Here is a 12862-nt window from a genome sequence, read left to right as displayed (position 1 = left end):
CAGTCCAAGGATGTATTCCAAATGAAAAACCATACATGATGCGCCACAGACGTATTTCCATCTCAAACTAAACCAGAAAGGTAGCCAATCCAAGGAGGTATTCTTCCAAAGGATTGACTGACACACTTGATTAAATCCTGCCTCCACATTTCCTGACTCTGGCCAACACTTGCCCGGCGGTGTCAGCGTTAGCTGCCCATTTGGTGAGCTTCGGCTGAGCTACGCTTAACCACTTCTTCCCGCGCTCGCACACAACGCAGGAGAGCCCTCCACCCACCGCAACCACCTTCTTGACCCCCTCCTAAACCCAAGCTACCGCCGCTTCGCTTCCGTGGCAACTTAACCGATTCCAGCTAACAACAAGAAACCCTACGAAGAAGCATCCCAATATCTCTTCAACCACCTGATCTGCTTCTCTCGGCCGGGTTGACCCCTCCATTGCGGAGCTATAAGAATGGTTACTGGTACGACGCATAGATTCCAACCAAACATCGCCACTTCCATCCATCTCTCTTGCCACGCCAAGGTGGCCGACTGTGCAAGCAGCTACAAGCTTGCATAGGTACACGGGGAGGAGCTGAGCTGAGCAAGATGTCGCGGTTTGTCGACAAGCTGCCATTCTTTGACCGGAGGGCCTCGCCCATGGAGGAAGCCGATGATATCCCGCGCAGCGGCCTCCTCCACCTGCACGGCGGCCACCACCACTACAATCACAACCAGCCGCAGCAGGGCGCAATGATGGCGCCGGAGCCGTCGCCTCCCACGAAGCACTCGTCCTCCACCTTGGCGCAGCTCCTCAAGCGCGTCAACGATGCGCGCAGCGACCCTGCATCGTCCGCCAACTCGTCGCCGTCGCACTACACCATCGAGCTTGGAGCCTCCGTGCCGGGCTCCACCGGCAGCGACAGCGGGCGCACCAGCCATGCGGGCGTCGGCGGCGACGTCGGCGCGCTGCTGCCGTTCGTGCTCAAGTTCACCGACCTCACGTACAGCGTCAAGCAGAGGAAGAAGGGCCCCTGCCTGCCGGCGCTGCCGTTCGGGCGCGGGGACGCGACGGAGCCCGAGGCGCCACGCATGAAGACCCTGCTCGACAACATCTCCGGGGAGGCCAGGGAGGGCGAGATCATGGCCGTGCTCGGCGCGAGCGGGTCCGGCAAGAGCACGCTCATCGACGCGCTCGCCAACCGCATCAGGAAGGAGAGCCTCCACGGCTCCGTCACGCTCAACGGAGAGTCCATGGACAACAACCTGCTCAAGGTCATCTCGGCGTACGTGATGCAGGACGACCTGTTGTACCCGATGCTCACCGTGGAGGAGACGCTCATGTTCTCCGCCGAGTTCCGCCTGCCGCGCTCACTCCCCGGCAAGGAGAAGAAGAAGCGGGTGCAGGCGCTCATCGACCAGCTCGGCCTGCGGAACGCGGCCAACACTATCATCGGGGACGAGGGCCACCGCGGCGTGTCGGGCGGCGAGCGCCGGCGCGTGTCCATCGGCGTGGACATCATCCACGACCCCATCGTGCTGTTCCTCGACGAGCCCACCTCGGGGCTCGACTCCACCAGCGCCTTCATGGTGGTCAAGGTGCTGCAGCGCATCGCACAGAGCGGCAGCGTCGTGGTCATGTCCATCCACCAGCCGAGCTACCGCATCCTCGGCCTCCTCGACCGCCTGCTGTTCTTGTCTCGCGGCCAAACCGTGTACTACGGCTCGCCCGGCTCGCTCTCGTCCTTCTTCCACGATTTCGGCAAGCCCATCCACGACAACGAGAACCCAACGGAGTTCGCGCTCGACCTCGTCAGGGAGCTCGAGACCATGCCGGAGGGTGCCAGCGAACTGGTCGAGCACAACAAGTCGTGGCAGAAGCGCATGGGCCCGAAGATCAAACACGCAGACGATGGCGGGAAGCCGTCGCTCTCCCTGAAGGAGGCCATCAGCGCCAGCATCTCCCGCGGGAAGCTCGTGTCCGGTGCCACCGACGGCAACGTCACAGTGCCCTCCGAGTCGTCGGCGCCGGATTCCGCGGTGACCAAGTTCGCGAACCCGTTCTGGATCGAGATGGGAGTTCTGACCCGCCGCGCGTTCATAAACACGAAGCGCACCCCGGAGATCTTCGTCATCCGCCTGGGCGCGGTGCTGATCACGGGGTTCATCCTGGCGACCATCTTCTGGCGCCTGGACGACTCGCCCAAGGGCGTGGAGGAGCGCCTGGGCTTCTTCGCCATCGCCATGTCCACCATGTTCTACACCTGCTCCGACGCGCTGCCCGTGTTCCTCAACGAGCGCTACATCTTCCTCCGGGAGACGGCCTACAACGCATACCGCCGCTCCTCCTACGTGCTCTCCCACACCGTCGTCGGCTTCCCCTCGCTCATCGTCCTCTCCTTCGCCTTCGCGGTGACCACCTTCTTCGCCGTGGGGCTGGCGGGGGGCGCCCAGGGCTTCTTCTTCTTCGTGGCCATCGTGCTGGCCTCATTCTGGGCCGGGAGCGGCTTCGCGACCTTCCTCTCCGGCGTGGTCACCAACGTGCAGCTCGGCTTCCCCGTCGTGGTCTCCACGCTCGCCTACTTCCTCCTCTTCAGCGGCTTCTTCATCAACCGCGACAGGATCCCCAAGTACTGGCTCTGGTTCCACTACGCCTCGCTCGTCAAGTACCCCTACGAGGCGGTCATGATGAACGAGTTCAGCGACCCCGCCCGCTGCTTCGTGCGCGGCGTGCAGATGTTCGACAACACGCCGCTCGCCGTCCTGCCCGTGCCGCTCAAGGTGCGCCTGCTGCGCGCCATGAGCTCCTCCCTCGGCATCAACATCGGCACCAACACCTGCATCACCACCGGGCCCGACTTCCTCAGGCAGCAGGCCGTCACCGACCTCACCAAGTGGGACTGCCTCTGGATCACCGTCGCCTGGGGATTCCTCTTCCGCATCCTCTTCTACATCGCACTCGTGCTCGGGAGCAGGAACAAGAGGAGGTAATTCAAACGCCGTGCCCGGCCCTGCCGTCATCACTTTCTTGGATCCGGCTTAATCTGTTGGCGCAAATGATGTGGGACGCGCGGCTATCTCTCGAACGGCCTTGTCTTTATTTTTCCTTAATTTCTTGATTTTTCTTCGATTCAACCGCTTGTGGATTAAGATGGAACGGGAGCTAGCTGTTTGGTGCGTGTAAATTTGCTTGTAACTTGTACGTTATCATGCCAAGTTCAAACTGTAATCAGAGACCATATGATATCATTTTTTTTCTTCGAGGTTTCTTCTTACTCATTTTAACTTGTAATCCAACATGGACTCTCTGAGAATTCATAAAAAACAGAGTCGTCGTCAAGCTTCTCAAAGTCTATCGGAAATGCATGACACTACTTAACTCGTAACATCATCAGAAGAACTGTCAGAAATGCAGATATGTTTGGTGAGCAGAAATTCAGCTTACCAAGCAAGAAAATTAAATGAATCCTACCAACACGAGTGCATGGAAACGTGGAATAAACGAGTTAACACGCATGTTAGTTTTTGGTAGTTGTAGTTAGTTGGACGTTGATCCTATCAGAGGGCATGTACAATGCGGATGCTAAACCCAAGACCTACCGTAAAAATCCTTGCAGTTATGAGTTACGGTTTTGCTACGTCTCAGTCAACTGAGATTTTCTTAAGTCTAAGTCACTTACAAAAATATGTCTTGAGTTGCACTTTTCTGTTAAAAAGGTGAAATTGCATTTTTCTGACAGAAATGTGCAACTGAACCGAGTTGCACTTTTCTTTAAACTGTAGTTGCACTTTTCTGAGCTGACTGAGACTTAAGAAAATCTCAGTCAACTGAGACGTAGGCACACCCTATGAGTTATGCCCGATTCCCACCCGAGTCTGGGATTTTGGCTAGAGTTGACTCAACCTCTGGCATCGGGAGAGCCCGTAGATTATTTTTGGGACAGTCTATTTGATATCTCAGTTGTTCTTCTTTACCCCCAACAGTGGAAAACATTAGATCAATAAAATTGTTGCCCGCCTTCCCATCGCTTCCTAGATTTCCTGTTAGTTCTGAACGAAAAACTAGACAACTAGAAAACGGCCAAGATTTTACTAGGCCTTTTTTTTAAATCATATCTCAATAAATAAAACACACCAGCAAGCCACCTCATTAAAAACCTTCCAGTTCCCTTAGGTACCCTGGTAAGGAAAAGAGTGCGTCAAGAACTTGCTGGGTCCAAATCAATGTATCGTTACATCATCTACGAGGGTAGGCAAAATAAAGCTAGGGGGATCATCTTCCCAATTACAAGAGATTTTATCAATATAACCCTTCCTCGCTAGCTCGTGAGCCACTTTATTTGCTCCCCTCGGGCAGTGGACATAGGATATTTCACCTATAGATAATCCTAGATCAATGCAATCTGCATAAATTGCTGCCGAATTTGTCCACCACCTACTTGAACCATTAAGCGCTTCAATATTTTCCAGAGAATCTGACTCAGCAACAATAGCACAACACCCATATATGGCAGCTAGTAAGAGCCCCTCTTTAATCGCCAACGCTTCCGCCATGGATGCTAAACCAACATTAGGGAAAAACTTTGTGGCTGCAGATATGAAGTGGTCCTGGTAATCATGAAGAACTGCGCCTGTCGCACCCTCACATGACTCCTCAATAAAGGAGGCATCCACATTAAGTTTCACCCATCTAGGACAAGGTTTGGTCCAAGCACTAGCCGGGGGGTTTGCCACAGTCATAGTATTCTTAGCATTAGTAGTAATAGAGATTATAGATAGCTTACATCTGTTTATCGGTGGAACATCCTCATCATGTGTTCTCCTCCTTCTAATCCACCATAGGTACCAACACGCAACCATCATTACCTCTTTAAGACCAATATCAAAATTCTGGAAACTCATATCCTCTTTACATAATAGGTGTTCAATGATAGCTGAACCAGAACGATTACTTAGCAAGGCATCACCCACAACGCTAGTTAGACCAAGGGACACCCAGATTTCTTTCGCGCTAGGGCAGACAAATAGGAGATGTGCAATATCCTCCGGACCTGTAGCACAAATAGGGCATTGGCCCGATGATACGTCTCCAACGTATCCATAATTTCTGATGTTCCATGCTTGTTTTATGACAATACCTACATGTTTTGCTCACACTTTATAATGTTTTTATGCGTTTTCCGGAACTAACCTATTAACAAGATGCCGAAGTGCCAGTTCTTGTTTTCTGCTGTTTTTGGTTCCAGAAAGGCTGTTCGGGCAATATTCTCGGAATTCGACGAAACGAAGACCAAACATCATAATTCACCGAGACGGACCAGGACACCGAAGGGGAGTCAGAGGGGAGGCCTGGGGCCCCCACACCATAGGGCCGCGCGGGCTCAGGCCTGGCCGCGCCGGCCTATGGGAAGGGTGCCCTGGTGCCCCTCCTGTGCCGTCTCTTCGCCCATATAAGCCCTTTCGACCTAAAAATGCGATACCGATTGACGAAACTCCAGAAAGACTCCAGGGACGCCGCCGCCATCGCGAAACTCCAATTCGGGGGACAGAAGTCTCTGTTCCGGCACCCTGCCGGGACGGGGAATTGCCCCCGGAGCCATCTCCATCGACTCCACCGCCATCTCCATCGCCATCGCTGTCTCCCATGATGAGGAGGGAGTAGTTCTCCCCCGGGGCTGAGGGCTCTACCGTAGCTATGTGGTTCATCTCTCTCTTTGTGATCTAGTTGAATATCATCTATGTGCTACTCTAGTGATGTTATTAAAGTATTCTATTCCTTCTCCATGATGTAATGTTGACAGTGTGTGCATCATGTAGTACTTGGTATAAGCTATTATTGTGATCTCTTGTAGATTATGAAGTTAACTATTACTATGATAGTATTGATGTGATCTATTCCCCCTTTCATAGCCTGTCGGTGACGGTGTGCATGCTATGTTAGTACTCGGTATAATTGCGTTGGTCTATCATGCACTCTAAGGTTACTTAAATATGAACATCGAATGTTGTGGAGCTTGTTAACTCCGGCATTGAGGTGCTCTTGTAGCCCTACACAATTAATGGTGTTTGTCATCCAACAAGAGAGTGTAGAATGGTTTTATTATGTGATCAATGTTGAGAGTGTCCACTAGTGAAAGTATGATCCCTAGGCCTTGTTTCCAAACATCGAATCTCCATTTATTTACTGTTTCACTGCATGTTTACTCGCTGCCATATTTTATTCAGATTGCTATTACCACTCATATACATTCATACTACTTGTATTTCACTATCTCTTCGCCGAACTAGTGCACTTATACATCTGACAAGTGTATTAGGTGTGTTGGGGACACAAGAGACTTCTTGTATCGTGATTGCAGGGTTGCTTGAGAGGGATATCTTTGACCTCTTCCTCCCTGAGTTCGATAAACCTTGGCTGATTCACTTAAGGAAAACTTGCTGTTGTTCTACAAACCTCTGCTCTTGGAGGCCCAACACTGTCTACAGGAATAGAAGCGTGACTAGACATCAAGCTATTTTCTGGCGCCGTTGCCGGGGAGGTAAGGTAAAATGTATTCACATCCTCCAACTACTAAGCTATTTCCTAGCACTATTGCCGGCGTGTGAGTGCTCGAATCTATTTCCTTTAGATCCTGCAATTGCATCTTTTTGTTTCTTGTTTTTATTTCACTAGTTAGGCATAATGGAAAACAACAAAAAATTTAGTGAGCTTTTTAATCTATTTCCTGAGTTAAGACATGAATTATTTGATGCGAAAATTAAAAAATCCTATGGAACCTTATTTGCATGCTATTAGCAATGTTATTGTAGGGATTCATTGCATAGAAAACAAAAAAATTCCTACCGCGAACACGCAATCCAAGCCAAGATGCAATCTAGAAGACGGTCGCAACGAGGGGATTATCGAGTCTCACCCTTGAAGAGATTCCAAAGCCTACAAGATGAGGCTCTTGTTGCTGCGGTAGACGTTCACTTGCCGCTTGCAAAAGCGCGTAGAAGATCTTGATCACGTCGCCACGAACGGGCAGCACCTCCGTACTCGGTGACACGTTCGGTTGTTGATGAAGACGACGTCCACCTCCCCGTTCCAGCGGGCAGCGGAAGTAGTAGCTCCTCTTGAATCCGACAGCACTACGGCGTGGTGTCGGTGGCGGTGGAGAATCCCGGCGGAGCTTCGCTAAGCGTGCGGGGAAGAAGGATGAGTGGGGTGGCTAGGGTTTGGGGAGAGGGGGCGCCGGCCATCTAGGTGGTGCGGCCACCTTGTGCTTGTTGGGGTGGCCGGCCCCCTCCCCTTGGCCCTCATTATATAGGTGGAACACCCAAGAGTTGGTCTACAAGTCTTCGAATAAGACCCCAAACCAAAACCTTCCATAACACATGAAACCTACCCAAGCTAGGACTCCCACTAGAGGTGGGATTCCCACCCTTCCTTGGGAGGGGGTGGCCGGCCCCCTTAGGGGATTCCACTTGGGACTCCTCCCCCTTAGGGTTGGCCGGCCATGGGAGGTGGAGTCCCTCCGGGACTCCGCCTTCCTTAGTGGTTTCTTCCGGACTTTTCTAGAACCTTCCATAGAACCTTCCGGATCATTTTAAATCTTATAAAATGACTTCCTATATATGAATCTTATTCTCCGGACCATTCCGGGACTCCTCGTGATGTCCGGGATCTCATCCGGGACTCCGAACAAATATTTGAACTCCATTCCATATTCAAGTTCTACCATTTCAACATCCAACTTTAAGTGTGTCACCCTACGGTTCGCGAACTATGCGGACATGGTTGAGTACTCACTCCGACCAATAACCAATAGCGGGATCTGAAGATCCATAATGGCTCCGACATATTCAACGATGACTTTAGTGATCGAATGAACCATTCACATAAGATACCAATTCCCTTTGTCACACGATATTTTACTTGTCCAAGGTTTGATCATCGGTATCACTTCATACCTTGTTCAACCTCGTCTCCTGACAAGTACTCTTTACTCGTACCGTGGTATGTGGTCTCTTATGAACTTATTCATATGCTTGCAAGACATTAGACGACATTCCACCGAGAGGGCCCAGAGTATATCTATCCGTCATCGGGATGGACAAATCCCACTGTTGATCCATATGCCTCAACTCATACTTTCCGGATACTTAATCCCACCTTTATAACCACCCATTTACGTAGTGGCGTTTGGTGTAATCAAAGTACCTTTCCGGTATAAGTGATTTACATGATCTCATGGTCATAAGGACTAGGTAACTATGTATCGAAAGCTTATAGCAAATAACTTAATGACGTGATCTTATGCTACGCTTAATTGGGTGTGTCCATTACATCATTCATACAATGATATAACCTTGTTATTAATAACATCCAATGTTCATGATTATGAAACTAATCATCCATTAATCAACAAGCTAGTTAAGAGGCATACTAGGGACTCTTTGTTGTTTACATATCACACATGTATCAATGTTTCGGTTAATACAATTATAGCATGGTATATAAATATTTATCATAAACATAAAGATATATAATAACCACTTTTATTATTGCCTCTTGGGCATATCTCCTTCAGTCTCCCACTTGCACTAGAGTCAATAATCTAGATTACATTGTAATATACCTAACACCCATGGCATTCTGGTGTTGGTCATGCTTTGCCCTAGGGAGAGCTTTAGTCAACGGATCTGCTACATTCAGATCAGTGTGTACTTTGCAAATCTTTACTTCTCCATCTTCGATGTACTCGCGAATCGAGTGGTAACGCAGCTTGATATGCTTCAGCCTCTTGTGTGACCTTGGCTCTTGTGCATTGGCGATGGCACCCATGTTATCACAGTAGATGATTAATGGGTCCAATGCACTAGGAACCACACCGAGCTCTACAATGAACCTCTTCATCCATACCGCTTCTGATGAAGCCTCTGAAGCCGCTATGTACTCTGATTCTGTTGAAGACTTCGCCACCGTGCACTGCTTCGAGCTTGCCCAGCTTACTGCAGCACCATTCAATATAAACACGTACCCAGACTGTGACTTAGAGTCATCAGGATCAGTGTTCCAACTTGCATCGGTGTAACCGTTTACAACGAGCTCTTGGTCACCTCCATAACAAAGAAACATATCCTTAGTTCTTTTCAAGTACTTCAGGATATTCTTGACCGCTGTCCAGTGTTCCATTCCTGGATCACTTTGATATCTGCTAGTCAAACTAACAACATGTGCTATATCCGGTCTAGTACATAGCATGGCATACATGATAGATCCTACTGCCGAGGCATAGGGGATATTACTCATCCTTTCTCTTTCTTCTGCCGTAGCCGGTCCTTGAGTCTTACTCAAGACCTTGCCTGGTAACATAGGTAAGAACCCTTTCTTACTTTCGTCCATTCTAAACTTCTTTAGAATCTTGTCCAGATATGTACTCTGTGATAGCCCTATTAGGCGTCTTGATCTATCTCTATAAATCTTGATGCCTAATATATACGATGCTTCACCAAAGTTTTTCATTGAAAAACTATTATTCAAATAACCTTTTACACTGCTTAATAGTTCTATATCATTCCCAATCAATAATATGTCATCTACATATAATATCAGGAATGCTACAGAGCTCCCACTCACTTTCTTGTAAATACAGGCCTCTCCATGACACTGTATAAACCCGAAGTCTTTGATCACCTTATCAAAGCGTCGGTTCCAACTTCTTGATGCTTGCTTCAGTCCATAGATTGAACGCTGAAGTTTGCATACTTTGTCAGCATTTTTAGGATCGACAAAACCTTTGGGTTGTACCATATACAACTCTTTCTCAATGTCTCCATTAAGGAACGCCGTTTTGACATCCATCTGCCAAATCTCATAATCGAAAAATGCAGCTATTGCTAACAAAATCCTCACAGATTTTAGCTTCGCTACAGGTGAGAAAGTCTCATCGTAGTCAACTCCTTGAATTTGTCGGAAACCCTTTGCGACAAGTCGAGCTTTATAGACAGTAATATTACCATCAGCATCTGTTTTTCTCTTCAAGATCCATTTATTCTCAACAGCCTTGCGGCTATCAGGTAAGTCTACCAAAGTCCATACTTTGTTATCATACATGGATCCCATTTCGGATTTCATGGCTTCTTGCCATTTGTTGGAATCTGGGCTCATCATCGCTTCTTCATACGTCGCAGGGTCCGCATCATTGTTATCCACAATCATGACATTTAGATAAGGATCATACCAATCAGGAGTGGCACGTTCCCTTGTCGATCTGCGAGGTTCAGTAGTTTCCTCGTTCGAAGTTTCATGATCATTATCATTAGCTTCCTCTGTTGTCGGTGTAGGCGGTACAGGTACAACTTCCGGATCTTGCGCTACTCTGATCAACGAGTATAGATTCATCAATCTCATCGAGTTCTACTTTTCTTCCAGTCACTTCTTTAGTGAGAAATTCTTTCTCAAGAAAGGTTCCGTTCTTAGCAACAAAGATTTTGCCTTCGGATCTGTGATAGAAAGTGTACCCTATAGTTTCTTTAGGGTATCCTATGAAGACGCATTTCTCCGCTTTGGGTTCTACCTTGTCCGGTTGTAACTTCTTTACATAGGCTTCGCAACCCCAAACTTTAAGGAACGACATCTTAGGTTTCTTATTAAACCATAATTCATACGGTGTCGTTTCTACGGATTTTGATGGTGCTCTATTTAAAGTGAATGCGGCTGTCTCTAATGCATAACTCCAAAATGATAACGGCAAATCAGTAAGAGACATCATAGAACGAACCATGTCCACCATGTTCTACACCTGCTCCGACGCGCTGCCCGTGTTCCTCAACGAGCGCTACATCTTCCTCCGGGAGACGGCCTACAACGCATACCGGCGCTCCTCCTACGTGCTCTCCCACACCGTCGTCGGCTTCCCCTCGCTCATCGTCCTCTCCTTCGCCTTCGCGGTGACCACCTTCTTCGCCGTGGGGCTGGCCGGCGGCGCCCAGGGCTTCTTCTTCTTCGTGGCCATCGTACTGGCCTCATTCTGGGCCGGGAGCGGCTTCGCCACCTTCCTCTCCGGCGTGGTCACCAACGTGCAGCTCGGGTTCCCGGTCGTGGTCTCCACGCCCGCCTACTTCCTCCTCTTCAGCGGATTCTTCATCAACCGCGACAGGATCCCCAAGTATTGGCTCTGGTTCCACTACGCGTCGCTCGTCAAGTACCCGTACGAGGCCGTCATGATGAACGAGTTCAGCGACCCCGCCCGCTGCTTCGTGCGCGGCGTGCAGATGTTCGACAACACGCCGCTCGCCGTCCTGCCCGTGCCGCTCAAGGTGCGCCTGCTGTGCGCCATGAGCTCCTCCCTCGGCATCAACATCGGCACCAACACCTGCATCACCACCGGGCCAGACTTCCTCAGGCAGCAGGCCGTCACCGACCTCACCAAGTGGGACTGCCTCTGGATCACCGTCGCATGGGGATTCCTCTTCCGCATCCTCTTCTACATCGCACTCGTGCTCGGGAGCAGGACCAAGAGGAGGTAATTCAAAGTTTCAAACGCCGTGCCGTGCCCTGCCGTCATCACTTTCTTGGCGCAAACGATGTGGGACGCGCGGCTATCTCTCGATCGGCCTTGTCTTGTTATTTTTTCTTAATTTCTTGATTTTTCTTCGATTCAACCGCTTGTGTACGGATTAAGGTGGAACGGGAGCTAGCTGTTTGGTGCGTGTAAATTTGCTTGTAACGTGTACGTTATCATGCCAAGTTCAAACTGTAATCAGAGACCATATGATATGATTTTTTTTTCTTCGAGGTTTCTGCTTACTCATTTTAACTTTTAATCCAACATGGACTCTCTGAGATTTCATAAAAAACAGAGTCGTCGTCAAGCTTCTCAAAGTCTATCGGAAATGCATGACACTACTTAACTCGTAACATCATCAGAAGAACTATCAGAAATGCAGATATGTTTGGTGAGCAGAAATTCAGCTTAGCAAGCAAGAAAATTAAATGAATCCTACCAACACGAGTGCATGGAAACGTGGAATAAACGAGTTACACGCATGTTAGTTTTTGGTAGTTGTAGTTAGTTGGACGTTGATCCTATCAGAGGGCATGTACAATGCGGATGCTAAACCCAAGACCTACCGGTAAAAATCCTTGCAGTTATGAGTTACGGTTTTGCTATGTCTCAGTCAACTGAGATTTTTGTAAGTCTAAATCACTTACAAAAATATACCTTGAGTTGCACTTTTCCGTTAAAAAAGTGCAATTGCACTTTTCTGATAGAAATGTGCAACTGAACCGAGTTGCACTTTTCTTTAACTGTAGTTGCACTTTTCGGAGTTGACTGAGAATTAAGAAAATCTCAGTCAACTGAGACGTAGGCACATCCTATGAGTTATGCCCGATTCCCACCCGAGTCTGGGATTTTGGCTTGCGTCGACTCGACCTCTGGCATCGGGAGAGCCTGTAGATTCTTTTTGGGACAGTCTATTTGATATCTCAGTTGTTCTTCTTTACCCCCAACAGTCGATAAAATTGTTGCTCCCCTTCCCATCGCTTCCCGGATTTCATGTTAGTTCTGAACGAAAAACTAGACAACTAGAAAACGGCCAGGATTTTACTAGGCCTTTTTTTTAAAATCATATCTCAATAAGTAAAACACACCAGCAAGCCGCCTCATTAAAAACCTTCCAGTCCCCTTAGGTACACTGGTAAGGAAAAGAGTGCGTCAAGAACTTGCTGGGTCCAAATCAATGTATCGTTATATCATCTACGAGGGTAGGCAAAATAAAGCTAGGGGGATCACCGTCGCGTGGGGCTTCCTCTTCCGCATCCTCTTCTACATCGCGCTCGTGCTCGGGAGCAGGAACAAGAGGAGGTAATTCAAAGTTTCAAACGCCGTGC

The 12862-nt window shown here is 48.9% G+C and overlaps 2 protein-coding genes across 2 annotated transcripts; both read left to right on the top strand.

The window, feature by feature from the left end:
- Window positions 1-410: 410 nt before the first annotated feature.
- Window positions 411-3239, top strand: LOC127295917 (ABC transporter G family member 5-like). Its single transcript, XM_051325925.2, has one exon. It carries the CDS (start codon window positions 592-594, stop codon window positions 2971-2973), a length of 2382 nt encoding a protein of 793 aa, XP_051181885.1. The 5' UTR covers window positions 411-591; the 3' UTR covers window positions 2974-3239.
- A 7510-nt stretch (window positions 3240-10749) lies between these two features.
- Window positions 10750-11757, top strand: LOC139839193 (ABC transporter G family member 5-like). Its single transcript, XM_071829241.1, has one exon. The coding sequence runs from the start codon at window positions 10750-10752 to the stop codon at window positions 11494-11496; it is 747 nt and encodes a 248-aa protein (XP_071685342.1). The 3' UTR covers window positions 11497-11757.
- The last annotated feature ends 1105 nt before the right edge of the window (window positions 11758-12862 follow it).

The sequence above is a fragment of the Lolium perenne genome, chromosome 4 (genome assembly GCF_019359855.2).
Source record: "Lolium perenne isolate Kyuss_39 chromosome 4, Kyuss_2.0, whole genome shotgun sequence".
NCBI lineage: Eukaryota > Viridiplantae > Streptophyta > Magnoliopsida > Poales > Poaceae > Lolium > Lolium perenne.
The sequence above is the reverse complement of the archived record's forward strand: the minus strand, read 5'-3'. Positions and strand labels throughout refer to the sequence as shown.